This window comes from Cervus canadensis, chromosome 3 (genome assembly GCF_019320065.1).
Source record: "Cervus canadensis isolate Bull #8, Minnesota chromosome 3, ASM1932006v1, whole genome shotgun sequence".
Lineage (NCBI taxonomy): Eukaryota > Metazoa > Chordata > Mammalia > Artiodactyla > Cervidae > Cervus > Cervus canadensis.
In genome coordinates, this window is record NC_057388.1 from 89,312,602 (window position 1) to 89,331,985 (window position 19,384).

At 44.0% G+C, this 19,384-nt stretch overlaps 2 protein-coding genes across 6 annotated transcripts in view; one reads left to right on the plus strand and one right to left on the minus strand.

The window, feature by feature from the left end:
• The first annotated feature begins 4,284 nt into the window (after positions 1–4,284).
• Positions 4,285–18,418, plus strand: MEST. 4 transcript variants are annotated; one of them, XM_043463730.1, is made up of 12 exons: positions 4,285–4,432; positions 8,934–9,088; positions 10,899–10,978; positions 11,390–11,467; positions 11,578–11,714; positions 11,849–11,907; positions 12,971–13,011; positions 13,518–13,588; positions 13,838–13,939; positions 15,246–15,322; positions 16,158–16,221; positions 17,106–18,418. In XM_043463730.1, the coding sequence occupies exons 2-12, from the start codon at positions 8,935–8,937 to the stop codon at positions 17,257–17,259; spliced, it is 1,017 nt and encodes a 338-aa protein (XP_043319665.1). In that variant the 5' UTR covers positions 4,285–4,432; position 8,934; the 3' UTR covers positions 17,260–18,418. The 4 variants fall into 4 exon arrangements, with proteins under 4 accessions (XP_043319665.1, XP_043319666.1, XP_043319664.1 ...); XM_043463731.1 differs by lacking the exon at positions 4,285–4,432 and adding an exon at positions 4,639–4,791; XM_043463729.1 differs by lacking the exon at positions 4,285–4,432 and adding an exon at positions 5,343–5,621.
• Positions 18,326–19,384, minus strand: part of COPG2 (COPI coat complex subunit gamma 2) — a 136,574-nt gene continuing 135,515 nt past the window's right edge. For both annotated transcript variants that reach the window (XM_043463728.1, XM_043463727.1), the window contains exon 24: positions 18,326–18,923. In XM_043463728.1, the coding sequence (XP_043319663.1) occupies positions 18,793–18,923 (131 nt within the window). In that variant the 3' untranslated portion in view covers positions 18,326–18,792. The remainder of the gene's footprint in view (positions 18,924–19,384) is intronic.

The window sequence follows — 19,384 nt, forward strand, 5'->3', positions numbered from 1 at the left end:
GTCAGACCGAGGAGCGCTGACCACAGGAGGCGCATGTGCAACCTGGTCCCCCAAACATGGAGTCTTGTAGCCCAGGTCTTAACTAAATCAGCTAGGAGACGGGCAGGGAAGAAATGTCCCTCCACCTTTACCCTCCCAGCCCACCCGATGAGTGGGAATGGGCACACTCGGGGTAAGTGACTAGTGTGCGTGGACCACACCAACCCTGGGGCCAAGCTATGAGTGATAGTGGCCCAGGAGGCCGTGAGGACTGGCCGAGGCATGCCGGACTACGCTGGGGTTGGTGGGTGGCCGCACGAGGTGTGAGCGCCACTCAAGGGCCACGCGGGCAAGGTCCTCCTCAGTCTTCGTATCCTAGAACCTCAGGGTCGGAGGAGAACACAAAAGTCCCCTTACCCTCGTCCGAGGCTCAGCCTGCTTGACCACCCCTCCAGGAAATCGGGTCTCGAGTTCCCGGGAAGCTGCGTCTTCCCGCTGTAGGACATCCTGGGTGGTTGGGAAGGTCCAGCCACACGGGCCTGGGCGAATGTTGGGGGTGGGGGGATACCGGGGGCGCGGCGCCGGGTGGGTGGTTTTGGCTGGGAGTTGGAGCAGCCAATTCCGGAGGGGGGGGGGTGCAGTTTCGTAACAAAGCACTACGGTAGTAGAGGGGGTGGGGGCACTGGAGGGCCTGGTGGAGGAGGACAGCTGAAGGTGTGAGGTGTTGATCGCAATCGAGGAAAAGCAAAACACTGGCTTCTGGTTTGACTCATCCAGGCTTGAGGAATAACCTACTGTGGAATGTTTAAAAAAAAAAAAAAGGGCGGGGGAGTGGGGAGTTCTGTGCTGTAGCCCTTTCTTCCCCAGGCAGCTAGAAAATTGCTTGTCTGACTGAAAAAAGAAAAAAAAAAAAAGCTGTTTAGAGGACTGTGATGAGCATCAGATGAGCTAATATACATGAAAGTGTAAAGAACTATAAAAATTCAAGATAGGATTCACATCAACTTCTTAAACTCACTTATCTGTGTGTGCAAGATGTATTCCAGGTGTGAAACAGCAATACAGGACTGAGAGTGGGATTATGGGATGTGCCCAGTAATGCACAGGGTGTGTAAAGATACTTTAGGGGTGCTCAGTAGTACTGTAACCTGCCTCTCAGGTTTATCTTATCTGGTTAATGGGTTATTCAGTTCCCTTTCTTTTCCCCAAAAATGAGCCTGAAGAAGAAGGGAAGACCCCAGTGGCTTTTTGGATATATGGGTTAAATTGAATTCAGAGGAAGGTTGATATGACTGTATGGATAATTTCTTCAATTTGTCTTGCCCTCAGCTTGAAGCATCATGTTGTACAAAGCACTCTGGGCTGAAGGACACCCAGGAAAGATCTTGTTGTGGATCTGACCCTTCAGGGAGGGGGGTGGTCACCCTGGCCAAGTTCCAGCACCTCTCTCAGCCTTAGTTTCTATCAGATGGGACAAGACCTTAAAGGTCATTCATGCATTCATCCAGAACTTGCATACCTGCCACGGGACTGCCCAGTCCCTAGAGACGGTGAACTTGTCACGTCTCCATATGGCTGAGATACCCAGTCTCTCTAGACAACCCTGACTATTGGAAAATTCTTTATGTTGAATCGACATCTGTTTCTCTACAATTTGCACTCATTGGAGCCATACAGAATAAAACGTCTAAACATCTAATGCTGCTTCCACAAATATTTGAGCACTGCTAACACATTTCCTTCTTCCACTCACTCCACAAGGCTTCTTTTCTTCCAACTAAATATGCCCGGTTATTTTAAACAGGGAGGCAGTGTGGGGTAGTGGAAAGGACGCCAGCTTTGGAGCCAGAACACATCTGTGTTCAGTTCACAGTCCTTCACATACGAACAGTGCTCCGAGCTGCTGTATCTTTCTCTGAAAAATGTGGATGAAAATACTCATCTAGCGAGTTATTATGAGAATTAGGGATAAATTGAGTAAGGATTCATGCTATAGTAGGAGTTTAAAATATGACAGCTATTACACCTTCAGTGACATAATTTGCAATGCATTTTAGACAGTCTTCTCTGAAAAAATTCCTGTTTATGTGTCTCTTAATAATATCTGGTCTGTAGAACAAAATAAAACACTTTCTGTGAGGTCTAACTAGCAAATAGAGCAGGATTAGCTTATTCTGGGTGCTTCTCTGATTACAGTCTACAGTCTGCTATGGGTTTTTTGGAGACATATCACAGACTCACTGTCAACTAAAATCACGAGTCTCTTTATGTGCTGCTGTTCAACCAGGTTTCCCCCATCTTGAACTTCTTTAGTTTATATGGATCGATAATTATGGTTCTTGAAAGTAGCAGTCCCAGTTCTGTCCTGTTGTCTCCATAAATATCCTTGTGTTTGTCATTGTAATGATAAACTGGGGTCTCAAACTGGGGTTCAGAAAATATGATTATTGAACCCACAGTGTCAGCCCTGCTGATCTCGCACTGCTGTTGCATATCAGCAGGCTAATAAATGTCAAACTTTCTACCCTCCTCTTTGCACAAATCTGAGGTCTTACTATGTGAGACTGTCTGAGAATTGGAATGTGACAAGAATGTATGATAAGCTATGGGTTGAGGGAATGCTGCTATCTGTGATCTCGGTCAAGTGTGGTATTTGTGTCTAAGAACTGAAAGAGTGCACTGAGAGCCAGCCAGAGGCAGGCTTTGGATTTATGTATGGTTACATGTTTTCTCAGGCGCTTAAAATGTTTTATACTTTGGGCCAGATTCTCCCTTGGTGGAGGAAGCTTCTCTCTGTAAGTCAAGCACAGTTAGGAAACTCATTAACTGTTTGGCTCCTGGGGCATTCTCTGGCATTTTCTCCTGGCTTTGGCCAAGCTGATCTCTCCTGGTATCCTCTGCATTTTTCAGACTCCTTGCTTGTGCGCTGGGAGGTTCTTCCAAACAGGAATGCTTCCTTCACCTAAATGAGTTAGGAATTTGAAGTCCTTCTCAACCTACTTCTCCAAGGAAGGTTTTCCTAGCCCTGTGTCTGGGAGGGTTTGTGGAAAGCATCAGAATTTCACTTGTCTTTAAGCACTTCCCTTGGTCCCTGCCCTTCCTCCACCCCAGCGGGCTCCCCTCCTGTCTGCCCGCTTGTTCCATGTGGGTGGACATGTTCCTTGGCTTTCAGAGTAAGATCCTTTGTGAACTCTCAGTCCATTAAATACAAAATTACCTTCATCTTGGATGCTGGTGCTTCTGGTGTGGTGGGAATAAAAGTAGGGAATTGTTTGTGGGACTCGTAGATTCCATTGACAATAACTATGAGAAACTATAATGCCAAGTTTGTTTTATATTGTTCTCTTAGTTAAAATAGGAAAGTCTTTATTTTGTTGAAAGGACTGATTTAAATTTTGCTCAGTAATTCATTCCGTGCTTAAAAGGTGGCGGTTCGTTAAAATAGGTAATCCTCCGCTTGTTAAGGGGAGTAATTGAAATTTCATTAAGTAACCAATTAAGGCCGTAAAGGGTTTAAATCCAGCGGTGGCTCCTCATATTATTTAGGACAAATTGTAAACTCCTTAAGATGAAATACTCCTTCTAGCCTAATTTTTTTTGCTTCCTTAGCGCGGTAGCCCAAAGGGTTTGCAATTTTCCCCAAAGGTCATGCGGTCCTGCACCTCCGGTGCTTCTCGAATGCCGTCCCCTCTGGTTAGAATGTCCTTTGTCTCTGGTAAATGTCTATTCATCATTCGAAACAACCCTTTTCCCCCTCCCCTTAATTACTTCCTCCCCTGTGCGCCCTCAAATTCTTGCACTTATTCATGCAGTATTTATTAGGGGCCTGCTTTGTGGCCAGTGCCTTGGCGGGCTCTTGGGGATACAAAAGGTGAATAATACTTGGGCTCGGCCTTTGAGGGGCATGTGTGTTGAGGGGAGGGGGACCAACCTGTCACAAAACGTTGCCGGGAAATTTTAAGCCGTTGTCAGTTCTTGGGTGTCATCCCTACCAGACGGTCAGCATCTCGCTTTGGGGGGGTGCCCGGGGTCATTTCTCCTTGGCCTTTGCACCGCTAGCTCTTAGTATTCTGGAGGTGCTCCATTAGCACTGTTTCAGGAACCTCTGAGGCAACATCAGTAGAGGTGTACCCTGGACCGTGCCGCACGTTTTTGGTGACAACGTTCACAGACAGCGGTTTCTCCTGTGTCCGACTGGCGCCCCTCAGCTCCCTGGCACCCCGTGAGGCGCCCGGTGGTCTCGGCTGGCCGGGCCTTTCAAGCCCGGGATGTCGGAACTCTAGCTCGCCGGCTCTCTGGGCCGCGGAGTGGCCGCGGTGGGCGCGAGTGGAAGGGAGGCCTGCAGCGCCCCCGCTGGAGGGAGCCGGCATCGCAGCCCGCACGTTTGTCAGGATTTCCATTTACAGCCAGAAAACGGAACACACTCTGATTCTCTACATTTTTCTCTTCAAAGGTAAATGTCTTTTAAAGGACTATGGATGAAGGGGGGTGGAAATCCTTCCCTCTTTTCGGTACCACTGGGCCCCTCGCATTGTGGTTCAGTCTTACACAAATAAAGGGCGCTTTAGTCTCATCTCCCGTGCCGATCACCCCTCCTGGCTCGGGTCGGGCCAGTGCTGGGAGTGGGTGCCGCGGGAGGGCTGCGGCAGGGCTCGGGCGTGCGGACCACGTTGCGCTGCCGCAGAGGACAAGCCCGCTGCCGTGGCCGCGCGCGAAAGAGAGCCTGGGTTTTCCGCAAGTTTTGCCGCCCGCCCCCCCTTTTTTCTTTTGCTTCTAATCGGCCGTCCCACGAATCCGCCGATTACCCCAGAGGTAGGCCCAGCTCGGCTTAGATCCCCGCATTTAGGGACCTAGGAGGTGGTGGGAGCTCACGGACCGCTGCTTTGCCGCGGGCGCTTGTGCCGTTAGGTTCACTGTCACCCCCGCCCCCCCCCCCCCACGCCTCCGCGAGGATCGCCAGGCAAAAGCAGCAGCCCGTAGCCCTGGGTCTCACTGCATCCGAGGTTGAGCGGCCACGTTTGGGGCTGGGGGCTTATGGGTGGTCTGGGGAAGGAGTAGGGGGGTTTCAGGAATTTGTGGTCTCTACCTGCATTGTTAATTCGCCAGAGGAGGGTTTTTTTTTGTTTTTTGTTTTTTTTAGAACCTGTGGTTCAGGGTAGGGGGCTGTGAGGGAGCAGTGGGGTGCTGGTGGGGTCAATACCCCTGAAAGGGCCCCCCCCCCTCCTCCAGGAGCTGCTCTAGGGGGGGCGCCCCCTCCTCGTGCCAGCAGCAGGGCTGCGGGGAGGGGAGGTGGCTTCAGCGGGAGGGGCACTGCGGTGCGGTGGGCGGGCCAGGGGCGGGGCGCGGGTGGGCTCTAAAAGTCGGTGCCCACTCGCTCGGCGCTGCCGCGGCCACGAGCACCTCCTGGTGCATCCCGGCGGGTGGCGCCTCCTCTGCGGCAACCGCGCCTTCGCGCATTGCCGCAGCGCCCACCCCGGTGGCTGCCTGCCGCGGCCGCGCCGCCCTCCTGGGCCGTGGGCTGCGCCCCGCAGCCGGCCAGCCCTGCACGGCTGCGGGCGCTGCGGCGCGCCGTTTGCTCTGGGCCGGCGTGCAGGCGGCATGGGCTAAGACACCACCATGGTGCGCCGAGATCGTCTCCGCAGGTGGGTGCGTGGCGGGCGCTGGGGGTGGGGTGGCGGTGGCAGTGTGTGCTTGGCTTGGAGCCTCTGTCCCCAAATGGGGTGCGGGCTAGCGGGTAAGACGTTGCCGGTCAGAGCTGGGGCTACTGGACTGCGACTCCTGCAGTGGAGGGGAAAATCTCGGGAGGTCGGGGGGCATGCGTTCTTGTCCTCTGAGCCCGCTCTACCTGCTTGGGGAGGAGATGTCTCGCCGGCATGCCATAGACCGTTCAGAAGAACGCTGGAGCTTCCTGAATTAGGATTTCTAGACCCCGGTATCGCTCTGATGCAATTTAGAATTTCTGGACCCTGGGCGTCGCCCTGTGCGATTTAGGGTTTCTAGACCCTGGTATGCCCCAGGGTTAAGATTTTTAGACCCTGGTACCACTCTGATGTAATTTAGAATTTTTAGACCTCAGTATCACCCTGACATGATTGAGAATTTTTAGACCCCGGCATTGCCATGGTGCGATTGAAGATTTTTAGATCCTGGCGTCACCCCTGCACAATTGACGATTTTTAGACCCCAGTACCCGCTTGGTGTGATTGAGTGATTCTAGACCTGGGTTTCACTTTGACGCGACTTAAGATTTTTAGACCCTGGTATCACCTTGGCGCGATTTAGGGTTTCTAGATCTGGGTTTCGCCTTGGGGTGAATTAGGATTTTAACACCTGATATCACCCTGACACGATTTAGGGTTTCTAGACCCCTGCATCGTCATGGCGCGATTTAGAATTTCAAGACCCCGGTGTTGCCTTGCCATGATTTAGGGTTTGAAGACCCTGCGGTCGCTGTGGCATGAGTTACCGCATAGGTGTGACTAGAACTGGCAGTGTGTTATCACCAAGGCGTAAGTATTGTTTAGATTTAAGTAAAAGGAAGCCAAGTGAGAATGATGTGACCAAACTGTCATAATATTACACATGAATTATTTGCGCTGGTTTACAAAGTAGTGGGCTTCCTAAATGGCGCAGTGGTAAAGAATCCTCCATTTGATGCAGGAGACGCAAGAGACGCAGGTTCCATCCTTGGGTTGGAAAGATCCCCTGGAGGAGGAAAGATCCCCACTCCAGTATTCTTGCTTGAAAAATTCCATGAACAGTGGAGACTGGTGGGTTACAGGCTATGGGGTCGCAAAGAGTCGGACATGACTGAGCGACTTAGCACACACACACATGCACAAAGTAGTTAATAGTCTCACCGCGATGCTGTAAAGTGGGCAGGTTTCATAGTATTAAATGTGTGTATTTTTCCTATTTACAAGATAAATAAAGGTTCGTAAATGTTCCTTAATTTCTGGAAGGTTTGTTACTGGCATTTGTTGAATTTATATTCTTAATTTTTGGCTCATCAAATAATGGAGATTTTAGTCAAAAATGTTTAATCCATTTTACCTACTGACTGCCTGATTGCTTTCATACTAACTCCTAAAATATTATTAGGGGCATTTTTACTGAAGTAATTAAATTTATGGCTTCGTGAGGGGTTGCCTCTTTGCTTTCTTAGAGTAAATGAGAAGAGGTGGCGGATGGTGGTGTCCAGAAACAGTGTCTGTTCATTCCTGTGGCTACCACCGCCCCCCCTCACTCCAACCCCAAGAATGGAGGGGGGAGCTGCCTCCTGCTCCTCTCCTCTAGTATCCCTTGCCTGACTCTGCTGAGTCACTGCAGATACACGGCTGCTGGAACCTGTATGAATGAAAAGTATGGGGAGATCAGGAAGGATGAAATGTGCAGGTGAAAATGTGTGAGCTGAAGTCCAGGACAGGTAGCACGGAGAAATGATAACCTAAACCTAATAATACCTTTAGTCACCTCACCTTTTAAGGAGATGATGGGATGCAGTCTACTACTGTTATGGGGTGAATATTGTGATATAATGATCATGTTCAGGGCACTTTTTCTAATCATTTCTTCATCTTTCTACCTTAAAAGATAGAACCAAGTCACTGACTATTTTATGGACATATACTTCAGAGGGGCAAAAAAAAAAAAAAAAAAAAGACTGCCTTGGTATGCCTTAAAACAGGCAAAGGAGCTGAGATTCTCTGTGGACATAAAACCACAGAGTTTATTTTAAAAAAAAAACTCTAAAATAAATAAATATTAGTTTGTTAGGGATTGTGACCAGATTACAGGTAATATGGTAGAAGGGTGTGTGTCCAGACAAAGCCATTTCCACCAGGGCTTTCACAATTAATTCCCTTTATTTATAGTTCTGTGTTCTTGGTAATTCTTAGTTTTAGGAAGTATTTCCATTCTGGCTATTTTTAAGAGAACATCCATTCTACTGATAATTCTTTCCTTGGTGACCCTCAGGAGTCATAATCTAGAAACCGAGGGAAATGTTTCTAATTCCTGTTTAGCACTTGCCATTGTGGATAAACTGACCTGGACCTTCAAAGTCCTGGGCATGGGAAAGTTGGGTGTGTAAATCACTGCCTTTCTCCCCAAAACAAAATCAGTTCTCAGATTCTCTGCCTCCTTTTGGGTGTGGGGGTAGATGGGGAGTAAGGGGCATGCTAAGAAATTAAATAAATAGGGGTGCTTCCTTAAGAGTCTGCTAAGAAAAGCAGAAATAAAATCTGCTGCTCCACTGCCTCAAGAGATTAGATATTCAGGGTCATGACAAAGCTGCTTATGTTGGAATGTACAAAGCATCTATCTTCTTACTTTCACACTCTTAACCCCTAGCAGTTTCTCAGCACAAATCTATATAGTAGTATCAAACTGGGCTTCACTGGAGTCAGAGGGTTGATAAATATTAGAAAATCAAGAGTAGGTCTCTGCTTAAGGACATGTGATGTCACTATGTATTTTTTTAATGAATTAAAAAAAATATATATATGTAAAACATTTTACTGGTGGGGGGCCAGTGGGTAGGTGGTAGAGCTTTTAGAGTAAATATGAGGGAAAGACCCCTATCCCCCCAGGAATGCCTTGATAAAAGCCAATGTAGTTACTTAAGTAACTTGTCTTCCTTTTGCTTTATATAAAAACCCCTACAGCACAAGGGGAGGGGCTGCAGAGTTAAAGTGGGGAGAAGTTGAGGGGGAAGGTTAGGTATGAAAATAATCTATTTTTCCCTGAAAATTAGAACGACGACCAAATGTGGCAATGGCCGTAGGAGGCAGAGTGCACTTTTCTTGGTAAATTTTCTGCCATGGTTGACATGGAGGACAAGGCAGTCACCACGTGGCGCAGAAATTCCCGACCCTACTTTACCAGTTTGGGGCTTGCAGAGTCGTGCACAGTGTCACCTGACTGCTTACACCAGGTTTCTGATTTTCCTACAGGATGCGGGAGTGGTGGGTCCAGGTAGGGCTGTTGGTGGTGCCCCTGCTTGCAGCCTATCTGCACATCCCGCCCCCGCAGCTTTCCCCTGCTCTCCACTCATGGAAGTCGTCAGGCAAATTTTTCACCTACAAGGGACTGCGCATCTTCTACCAAGGTAAGAACAGGGCTCTTTGGAACACTGCATGTAAAAGGTCCCACGGGTCCCACCAAGGGAGTTATTTTGCGTCCATTGGTCTCTGTCGCCCCTCCGAGATGGAGGCAAAAACCCTATTTTTTTCTGTGCAGTGTTCATTTGGAGGAATGGACTAATTTCTTTCGTTACCTTGACAGTAGGGAAGCTCACAGAAAACGGCTGGGAGGGAGAAAGGGTGGTGGAATTGAGATTCCAGTCTGCCGACTGACTTGTGCATTTACTTTGTGGTCTGATTTGCATTGATGGACAGTACTGGCTTTCTCTTGTGAGCGCCCCTAGTGTCAGGTAATATAAACAGCATTCATAGACACAGCTACCAGTGGTTCTGTTCCTCCCCCATCCGGGAATTTATTTTTCTATAAAGATTATTTCTTATATGCATAACTGAATGTGATTTAAATATTATACCTTTGTATAAATTAACTTGCTAATAATTATTGTCATGACTGCTACTTATTGACTGCTAATAACCTTATGCTAGACATTGAATTATGTTTTCAACCTTCATTATTTCATTTAATTTTTACAACAGTACTTGGAGGTAGGTGCTGTTCTTCTCATTTTATAGGTAGAGAAAATGAGAAACGAGATCGGAAAAGATTACTTTTGGGCGGGGGTCAAGAGCAATAACGAAAAATGTTTGTCATAAACCGTTTTTCATTATTGCTCCTGACCTCCTCTCATTTGTTGTATTCAATAAAAAGTAAGTATATAATTTTCTTTACGTTGGTTACTTACATTGTTTCCAGTTTTTCAGGGCTTTAAATAGTTAATGTTGAGGGGAAATCTTCATGTATGTGTTAATTTTTTCCTTATTTTTTTTTCAAACAGTGCTACTTGTAAATGAAATGACTTATTTGCATGGATTCTCAAGAATAAGACTTCTAGGCTAAAGTATATAAATTTTTTAATTGCTTCTAACACATTATTTTTATAAACCTTATTATCAAATTCTCATGCCAGTGGTGGTATATGAATCTATCACTTTTAATCTAATACTGTTAGCAAGGCTACTTACTCTTTAAATGTTTGGCTAATATAAAAGATGTTTATACATTAAAACATGTTCATGATTATGTTGATTAACCTTTTTTATAGTTGTTAGAATTTTGCAGTAGTCATGCATTATGCTTTTAATATTCGACTGAGTCTCCAATGAGGGAAATATCAGTGTTGGGCAAAGAGCATAAACTGAGCTCACTGAGTTGAGGAAGAGTTACTACATTTCAGGGAATGTTTGTGAGGCTGTTCGTGACTATAGGTACACAGAACTTGTAGTTTGTAAATTGTGAGTGTGCTTTTAATAACTGTGAAACTTTACTGTGTGGAAAAGCAGTTTACATAACAATAATACAGAATAAAGGGAGAAATAGGGAAATACTTTAAAAACTTAGGTGAAAGTAAGCAGTTTGCCATCAAGTATTTTCATATAAAGTGAGCTATTTACATTTTGAAATATAGTTGATTTACAATTAGCTTCAGTGTAGAATATTAGTGATTCAGTATTTTTATAAACTATGCTCCACTTAAAGTTTTTATAAAATATTGACTGTATTTACAATTTTTAAATATACTGGATAAAAGAAAATAGATATCAAATGCCTGTTCTTACCGACTAAAGCAATAAGCTTGCATTTTAAAAAGAAATCTATTATTTTAATGTCATTAATTTGGTCAGGGTTTCTTGACATTTATACCAGATTAGATTTTTTTTACATCTTCAAAGTTATTTTCTTACAGAGTTGGCCTAACTGCTCTCTCTCCTTCCCAGACTCTGTGGGCGTGGTCGGAAGTCCAGAGATAGTCGTGCTTTTACATGGCTTTCCAACATCCAGCTATGATTGGTACAAGGTAATAAAATCAGACTTCTAGGTCCTACTATGCCTTTAAAATCCAAAATCAAGGATTTTCTTGCAACAGCAGAAAGCTTTTACATATCTGAGTTGCTTAATAAAATAGGATTAAATGTAGAACAGTTTCTCATTTACTGTAAGGGAGTGAAAAAAAAAAGTCTTTGGCAATCTGGGAAGGATCATTGCCAAGTTAAAAAGTGCTCAAGTTCCTCCCTCAATGGAGATTAATTATTAGGAATAAAGCACTTTCCGAGAGGATCATTTGTGGGCCTGTGGTGGTTTCATGAGACTTTCCTTTTATCAAAGGCTGTTTGTTAAGCTGAGATAGGGATGAAACTCTTGTTCCTGTAGGTTGGAGACGAGGAGGAGTACGATTAGAAGGACCAAACCATCCTTTTCTCTCTTGTAGATTTGGGAAGGTCTGACCCTCAGGTTTCACCGAGTGATTGCCCTTGATTTCCTAGGCTTTGGCTTCAGTGACAAACCGGTAAGCGGCATCTAGATGGTACAGCGTTGAGGGGTGGGGGTAGGTGAGGATGGAGGGATTGGCCTGGCAGACAGACCTCATCCTGTGTGTCTGGGCTCTCCTTTCCCTAGAGGCCGCATCACTATTCCATATTCGAGCAGGCCAGCATTGTGGAGGCGCTTCTGCGACATCTGGGGCTCCAGAGCCGCAGGATCAACCTGTTGTCTCACGACTACGGGGACACGGTGGCTCAGGAGCTGCTCTACAGGTCAGTGAGGCCGTGACTTTCCCACAGGTCTCACTCATCTAAGATGGTAGAAGTACATTCTTTCTGTCCCTTTTCCCTCTTGGGAGTTCGTCTTCACTGGCTCAGTTAGCTGTGTGTTTCCCTCCCCTCTCTAGATTCAAGCAGAATCGATCTGGTCGGCTTACAATCAAGAGTCTGTGCCTGTCAAATGGAGGTAATTGCATGGAGGAGGGTGGGAAGCAGGTGTAGCCTAGAAGGGCCATGTTTAGAAATGGCAGTGACGTCTAAATGGTCGTCTGATGGTACTGCAAACAGACCCACAGAAAGGAGTGGATCTTTACCTCTCCTGTGCCATGATCACTTTCATAGTCTGAAGAGATTTCCTGACCCTTTCTCAGAATAATGTTTTTGAATATAGAAAATAAGATTACAAAGGAAACTGATTATCTTGATATAAGTTAATAAAAAGGTGTGTTACCATAAGATAGGGTATAGTAAGATTTTTAAATGTGTTTAATGCATAGTCCAGCAAGATCTCATGGTGGGTCTGGTAACAGTTCTGATTAGTACAGAGGATGCCTCACCGTCTCTGCGACAACTGCAGTGGATTCTGCGGACAGTGGCGATGCAGCCACCCGTGCCGCTGTCCTGGTTTGTGTCAGAAACTCTCAATTCACAGCAGTGCCAAGTTTCAGCTGGAAGTTTGAGAACCCATAATTAGACCTTTTGGAGTTGTTTCCTATTCTTTGCCTGCCATTGAGCCTGGCTTGTAAATCCATGAATATATCCAGGTGTCCCCCAAATACCTTAGACTACCTTAAGGGCAGATGGGGAGAGGAATCTGTCTTTTTATCAGTCATGCTCATAGCTTTCTCCCATGGACTCTGGGACAAAAAAATGGAAATGGAAAAACTAGGTTTAAGGACCTACACTTCCTGAAAAATCTCTGGTTTCCTTGCAGCCCGGAACAGTAACAACGCTATGCATCCCAAGGAATGGGTGGAATCGCTGGGGGGAGCAGGTCTAGTCATCGCCAGTGTGGATGACTGAGGCATACTCTTCCCTTTTCTTTGCAGTGGGGAAAGTAATCCCAGTGGGATAGAATCTGACCTGGTAAACACAGTTCCCTGGAGAATTAATAAACGACAGTACTAAGTTTTTTGTAATTCTGTTTTTGGCAGTAAAAGCCACTAAGGTGACTAATAGGGTGACTAACCTCTGAGTCTGTGTTTCGCCTAAAATCGTTGGTAAACGACTAACTTAAGTCTCTTCTACAGGTATATTTCCTGAGACTCACCGTCCTCTCCTTCTACAAAAGGTTGGTTACTCCATCGACCAGCTCTTTAATAGTTTTTCAAATTTATACTGACCTAAGTAATGCTGGGACCTTTACAAGGGCCCCTACCTGCTGCCACAGGCTGTGGTTAAAAAATCTATTTCTTGCTGAACTTATATGTTAATGAAGTTAATTTTTTTCTTAATAAAGGAAAAGCAAAGCAGTAGAAGTAACCCTAGATAAACAAAGCCTTATTTCTGAAAATGAGATCAATAACTATTTTTGGAGAAATATAGCTATCTAAAGACATTAGCATGATGTTTGAACAAATTGGGATCCTAAAGTCAAATATATCAGTGTAGAATGTAATCTTAAAGGAAATTAGAAGTAGGTTTGTCATCTATGAGAAAAGAATGTGGGTAAGCAAATCAAGAAACTGAAAGCTGGTGGATTTAGTTAAAGTCCTTTTGTGTTCCTAATATAAAATGTTTTATCCTGGCTAGCTGTCTTCTTTCTTTGCAATCCTGAGTTTCACTTTATACCTATAGCTTCTCAAAGATGGAGGCATGCTGTCACCCATCCTCACACGGTTGATGAACTTCTTCGTATTCTCTCGAGGGTAAGTTATTGTTAAAGATGGACTTACTTCAGCCTGGGAACAGTGTAGTGAAAAGTTTCTGCATTAAAGCTCTGGGCCAGATCTTAGGGCTTGATACTTTAAAGGTGTTGACCACTTGCCAGGCAAGTAGTAGGAGGAACTCATAAAAACAAGTCAAGGGTTGGACATATGTGACCTGAAGTGCCAGTCATACTTGATGTACTGAGCTCTTCTCACATTTAACCTTTCTTCTTTTTTGGACTTACTCAGTCTCACCCCTGTCTTTGGGCCATACACCCGACCTTCTGAGAGTGAGCTGTGGGACATGTGGGCAGGGATACGCAACAATGACGGGAACTTGGTTATTGACAGGTAAGAAATAACCCTTGTTTTGGTTTCCAGAGACACTTTTTTGGGGAAGTAGGGAAAAGATGTGGGATTGTGTTCTGTTCTTTGCTTTCATAACTTCAAGAAGAGTGCTTATGACGTATGAGGCAAACCAATAAGTCCTGCTCTGTACCTTCTAAGAAGAAAGAAATTGAGAATAGTTACCACTGAGCCTAAGCCATTTGGGACAAAAGGTTTGGATAAACAGCTGCAAATTCTAGTGTTAATTCAGTTTGTAACCGGCCAATTGACTGGTAAATTGTCTTTGAACCTTTTGTCAATAGTAAGTGCTTCAAAATGTATAATCATAATTCTGAAAGGTGCCTAATTCCTCTCTCAAAGTACAGATTTCTTACTTTTTTGTATCCTTTCTATAGCAACAGGGACTGAGAAGGGAGGATTCTCTGTCTTGTACAAAGAATTCCCATCCTTTGGTTCAAATGAGAATGTAGCTGCTTTCACAGAGGGACCTTGAGATAGGATATCCACAACTGCTTGGGATACGGCCTCTTTGCCAACTGGGTCAGTGTAGCTTCCAGTGTAGCTCTGTTCGGAATTGTGAGGTTGAAGGAGTCATTCCTCCTCCTCACCTCAAACTCACCTGGGATCCTTGAACATTCATTTTAATATAAAAAAAATTGGGAAACAAAGACCTCTTGTATTTTCAAGAAAGTAAATATTTCTACAAGGTGAAGTTTTAAGTTCACAAAAACAATGCCAGGCACAGTTTTTAGAGCACGTGAGTTTGAGTTCTGACATCTTACACCATAGGGAAAGGGCTCCTCCTCCATTTTATCTGTGGATAATGCAGGAGATGAAGCTTTGTGCTCATGAACTTTTACACTGAGAATTTTAGAAGTAGATGTCAATTTACAGATTACGTAGTTGAGTCCTCCTAAAGATGAGAAAACTGAGGTGAAAGGTTACTAACAACTTTTGAGTCATAGAGCTAGTTAGTGGTGGAGCCAAAATCAGAACTTTAGACTCAGACTTTAGTCACTTTTAATCCAAAGTAATTTCCAGCCTTCCTAGATCTGTTCCTGCTTCATAAACACAAAGAACCATTAATTCTAACATTGATAGTAGGTATGATCACTGCCATAGTTACATAGTAGTGAACTCTAGAGGTTAAGAGAAATGAGTAAGTTAAGTGGGTCATTCCCAGGAATGGCAAGGTGGTTCTGGATTAAGAAAACATAGATTGTGTTCCTTGTGGTTCCTGTCAGGCCTTTGCATCCATATAACAATAGAAGTTTCTTGTTTTACTCTTGCCAACTTGTCTGTCCTACAGTCTCTTGCAGTACATCAATCAGAGAAAGAAGTTTAGAAGACGCTGGGTGGGAGCCCTTGCCTCTGTATCTATTCCCAGTGAGTATTTCTGTGTTACTTCCTGGCAGGAAAACTGAGGGACCATGGGCTTAAGTAATTGCCAGACCTAGCAAATCAAGATACCCAGCTATGAAAATAAATTTCAGATAAACAACAGATATGTATTTAGGATAAGTATATGCTGTGCAGTCTTTGAGACATAGTAAAAAAAAATTATTTGAAGTTCAGATATAACTGGCCACCCTTATTTAATCTGACAACCAGTGATGTGTGTTGTACAGAAGTATATAAAACATTGAGTTCCTATCGCAGAAGGCATTGGTGTCCGTGAGGAGTGCGATTAGACCACTTTCTGTGCTGTGCATTGTCGGTAGTTGCCACATTCAGTGCTGAATTGCTGGGACGACAGACTGTTTAGATTACTAATCTAGAGGCTTATAGGTGGTTTCTGCTCATTTGTCTTTTCATTCCTATGGATTTAAAAACAGTGCATGGTCTCACATAGAATAATTAGTGCTCAAAATATCATTGGTTGATTTCAAATGTCAAGGGTCAATTATAAGTGAAGAGAGACTTAAAAGAATGACAGTCTCCTGGATTTATAAAGTGGAAATGTTGGAAGTGGGACTTATTCCTTTTGGTCCAGGGCAAAGAAGAGATGAAGAGAATGAATGGGTGTTTTAGGTGAAAAGGTCTCAAATGGACTAATTTTTAGGCTTATTCTCATATGTTCCTTGTAAACTACTTATTGAAAGAAGCTAGGTTTTCTATTATTAAAAAATTATTAAAAAAAAATTATTTAAAGAAAAAATTTTTGAGGGGTAATTTTATGGTGTGAGAGCTGTTAATAATTCATTCCTCTCCCCTCTCCTAGTTCATTTTATCTACGGGCCATTGGATCCCGTGAACCCCTATCCCGAGTTTTTGGAGCTGTACAGGTGAGTCTCCCTCAGGGGTCTTTGTTTTCCTGATAGTGGTGAACAGGATTGCCTGTTGAGGGCTATTGCTCTGGCCTGTCTCTGACCTCACTGGCTATATTATTCATCTAGGAAACACTTAATAGAGGATGAACTGGGGAAATCTTAACTCTCACATAATGTAAAGATCAAGAAATTCAGTTATACATTCTCTTGGTTTATACAGTCTGTTTTCACTATCATGGTTATCAGTCGACATTATCACTCTACATGTTCCAAGGTGTACAGGTAAGAAAAAGCTATTGTGTGAACCAAGGAATGGAAGTGGATATATTTTAAATGTTTGCTTTAAGTTTGATTGTAAAGCCAACTCACTGGCCTCAGCTGAGGAGACTCTGTGGGAAGAATGAGCTATGGAAAAGTGCCTTCTCAGGTTGTTCTTCTGTCTAGGTACTTAGTCGGAAGGTGTCGGAATATGAGTGCTTGACTGACAATGTCACATAAAAATGTTCCATACCTTCACATGGCCTAGTAGAAACAACCCAGTAGTAAATAGCTTGCATTTAATTTTAAACAGACTACCCTCTCATCTCCTCAGGATAAGCAAGGTCTTTTGTCTTTACTCGGACAGTGAGTTGCTGAGTGGCCACTTCCCTAAGGAGTTGGAAGTCATCCTGCTCTGACCTGTGTTGCATATGTGTTGTATTTTCACATTGTGGTCTGTTGGAATATTTAAAAACTAGTCTGTATACATTATAAATGGAATTGGCATGTTTATCTGCCTAAAGATACAATTCTAAAGTAGAAGGTGAATAAGCTCTTTGTTGGTTCTTTCCAGTGTGGTATGTCCACAGGGGCATTTACTAGGGCTGCCCACTGGCTTACACCCCTCTCCTTCCCTCCAGCCTCAAGTTCACCTCCATGCTGTTCTCTTCCACTAGGAAAACGCTGCCGCGGTCCACAGTGTCGATTCTGGATGACCACATTAGCCACTATCCACAGCTAGAGGATCCCATGGGCTTCTTGAATGCATATATGGGCTTCATCAACTCCTTCTGAGCTGGAAAGAGTAGCTCCCCTGTATTACCTTCCCTATTCCTTATCTGTTGTGTAATCCACTTAGGAAGAAATGCCCAAAAGAGGTCCTGGCCACCAGACACTATTCTCTCACTAAAGTCCACCTGACTCACACTGGTGAACAGCACATAGTAAAAAGCCAGCAGAAGCTGTAAGGTGACCTGATGGTCCACCTCCCATTCCTCTGACATCTGATCAAGCGTATGGACTTGCCTTTGTCTTTGTGATACATAGGAACTGATGATGGGCACTACCACTCACTGATGCAGGAAGATAGATATTCTTTTGCATAAAAGTCTTTGAAATACTTCTGTGGACTTTTCTGAAGTATTGGGAAATGCTGATTTCTGGCCCTGTTTGGAATTATCTAAAGGTGCTGCCTTCACCTTGCCTTGAATGGCTTTGAGTTCTCTAAGTGACACAGCTTCAAGTGAGAATGAGTTTCCCTTGTCATAACTTTGGATTTAGTTTCATTAGCTGCTTCTAGTTGTAGACATTCTGTTAGACTTTGGTTTAAATAATGCAGTATTCTAAGTATACTTCAAGACTATGATTTCCCTACACTTATTATATATATAAGATACTAAACCAGCAGACACTCTAGCAGACCTTAAACATTTCATTTGAGTAAACGGAACTAAATCCAAGCTATTTACAGAATTTCCTAAAATCACAGGACATTAAAGACAGTAGCCTCTGTGCCAGAGATTTACTGTTATTTTGCTGTTAGAACTGATCCTTCCAGCTAATAACAGTCAGACTCTTCATACCTCAGTGTGTAGAAGCATGTCCCTCCTGAGCTAGTGGAGAGGAGGGGAGCGTTGTACAGTCCAAGTCACCGGGCTGAATGTATACTGACTGCTTAACTTCTCATTGGTTGTCCCAGAGAGGGTTCCTCGTGTAGCTCAGCAGTTCCTGTACTTTACAGACAGGAATGTTCCAGAAACTTAAACAACAAAGTCTGAAAGGCCTATGAGCAAACGGTGCTGAATACTTTTTTTTTAAGCCGCAGTTTCATTGTCTTAGTAGTTAAAGCAGGATTATTAAGTGGTGATTTATATATTTTTTTTTATTAGCAACTTCAAGTATAACAACTGGAATAAGTGTTTATTTTCTATTAATAAAAATGAATTTGACAAAAGTGGACTCTGGCTCCCCCTCCCCCACCACCCCTCTGGGATATAAGCTTTCCAACATTGCCAGGAGCTTTCAGATACACATTAAAGAATTCAATGAAGTTAAGCAGCTGGGGTATAGGATAGTATTTGATTTTCAAGCTCACCAAAAGCTGTACTACCATACCAAAGCTGACCAAGTGTATTAAAAAGGAACAACAACAGAAAGACATGCACAAGGACAGACGTTTGCTTGATCTGCTGGCTCAGGGCCAAATATTTAATTTGCTTTTTGGAAGTCATTAATTTTTAAAAGTATGATTCTGGGAAATTCATGCCAATAGCCTGAAAGCCCACCGACAGTGAAGGGTACATCAATTTCAACTCGCCCAGTAAAACCTTATCCAACAGAAGCCAAGATAACATCTACAGGTGTTCCCTCTTTGCTTCTGACAGTCACCTGCATGGTCACCCCATCTGCTAAGGCCAGCCTGGACCTCACCAACAAATCATAGCCACCTCTGTATACACCTGAGAGGAAAACAAGTGAGGAAACCATGTTAAGAACTCAAAACAAGCTCTGAATAATGAAACTTCTCATGCTCTGCCTGCATTTCCTTTCTATTATTTTAGCTTTTCTAGAGATTTGTGCCTATGGTGGGAACTGAATCCTACATACAAATTCTAAATACTCTTTTATATTCCCATAATACCAGGTACATGGAAGGTATTCAATAATACTGATATGAAGTACTTAAGGTGGGGGCATTGGTAGCTATAGGAGAGATTTAAGTGCTTTGGGCCAAATATGCATCTTAAGAGAACCACCTAAGAATAGCATGCAAATTAAACAGCTAAAACAGATTATTCAGTTTGATGGGGCTTCAAACTGTAACTCTGATAACAGTGGGACAGTAGCAGGGCATGAGATGCCCATGCACATCCCTTTCTATCAAAGTCTGCAACAAAATAAAGGAGAAATCTGATGAAGG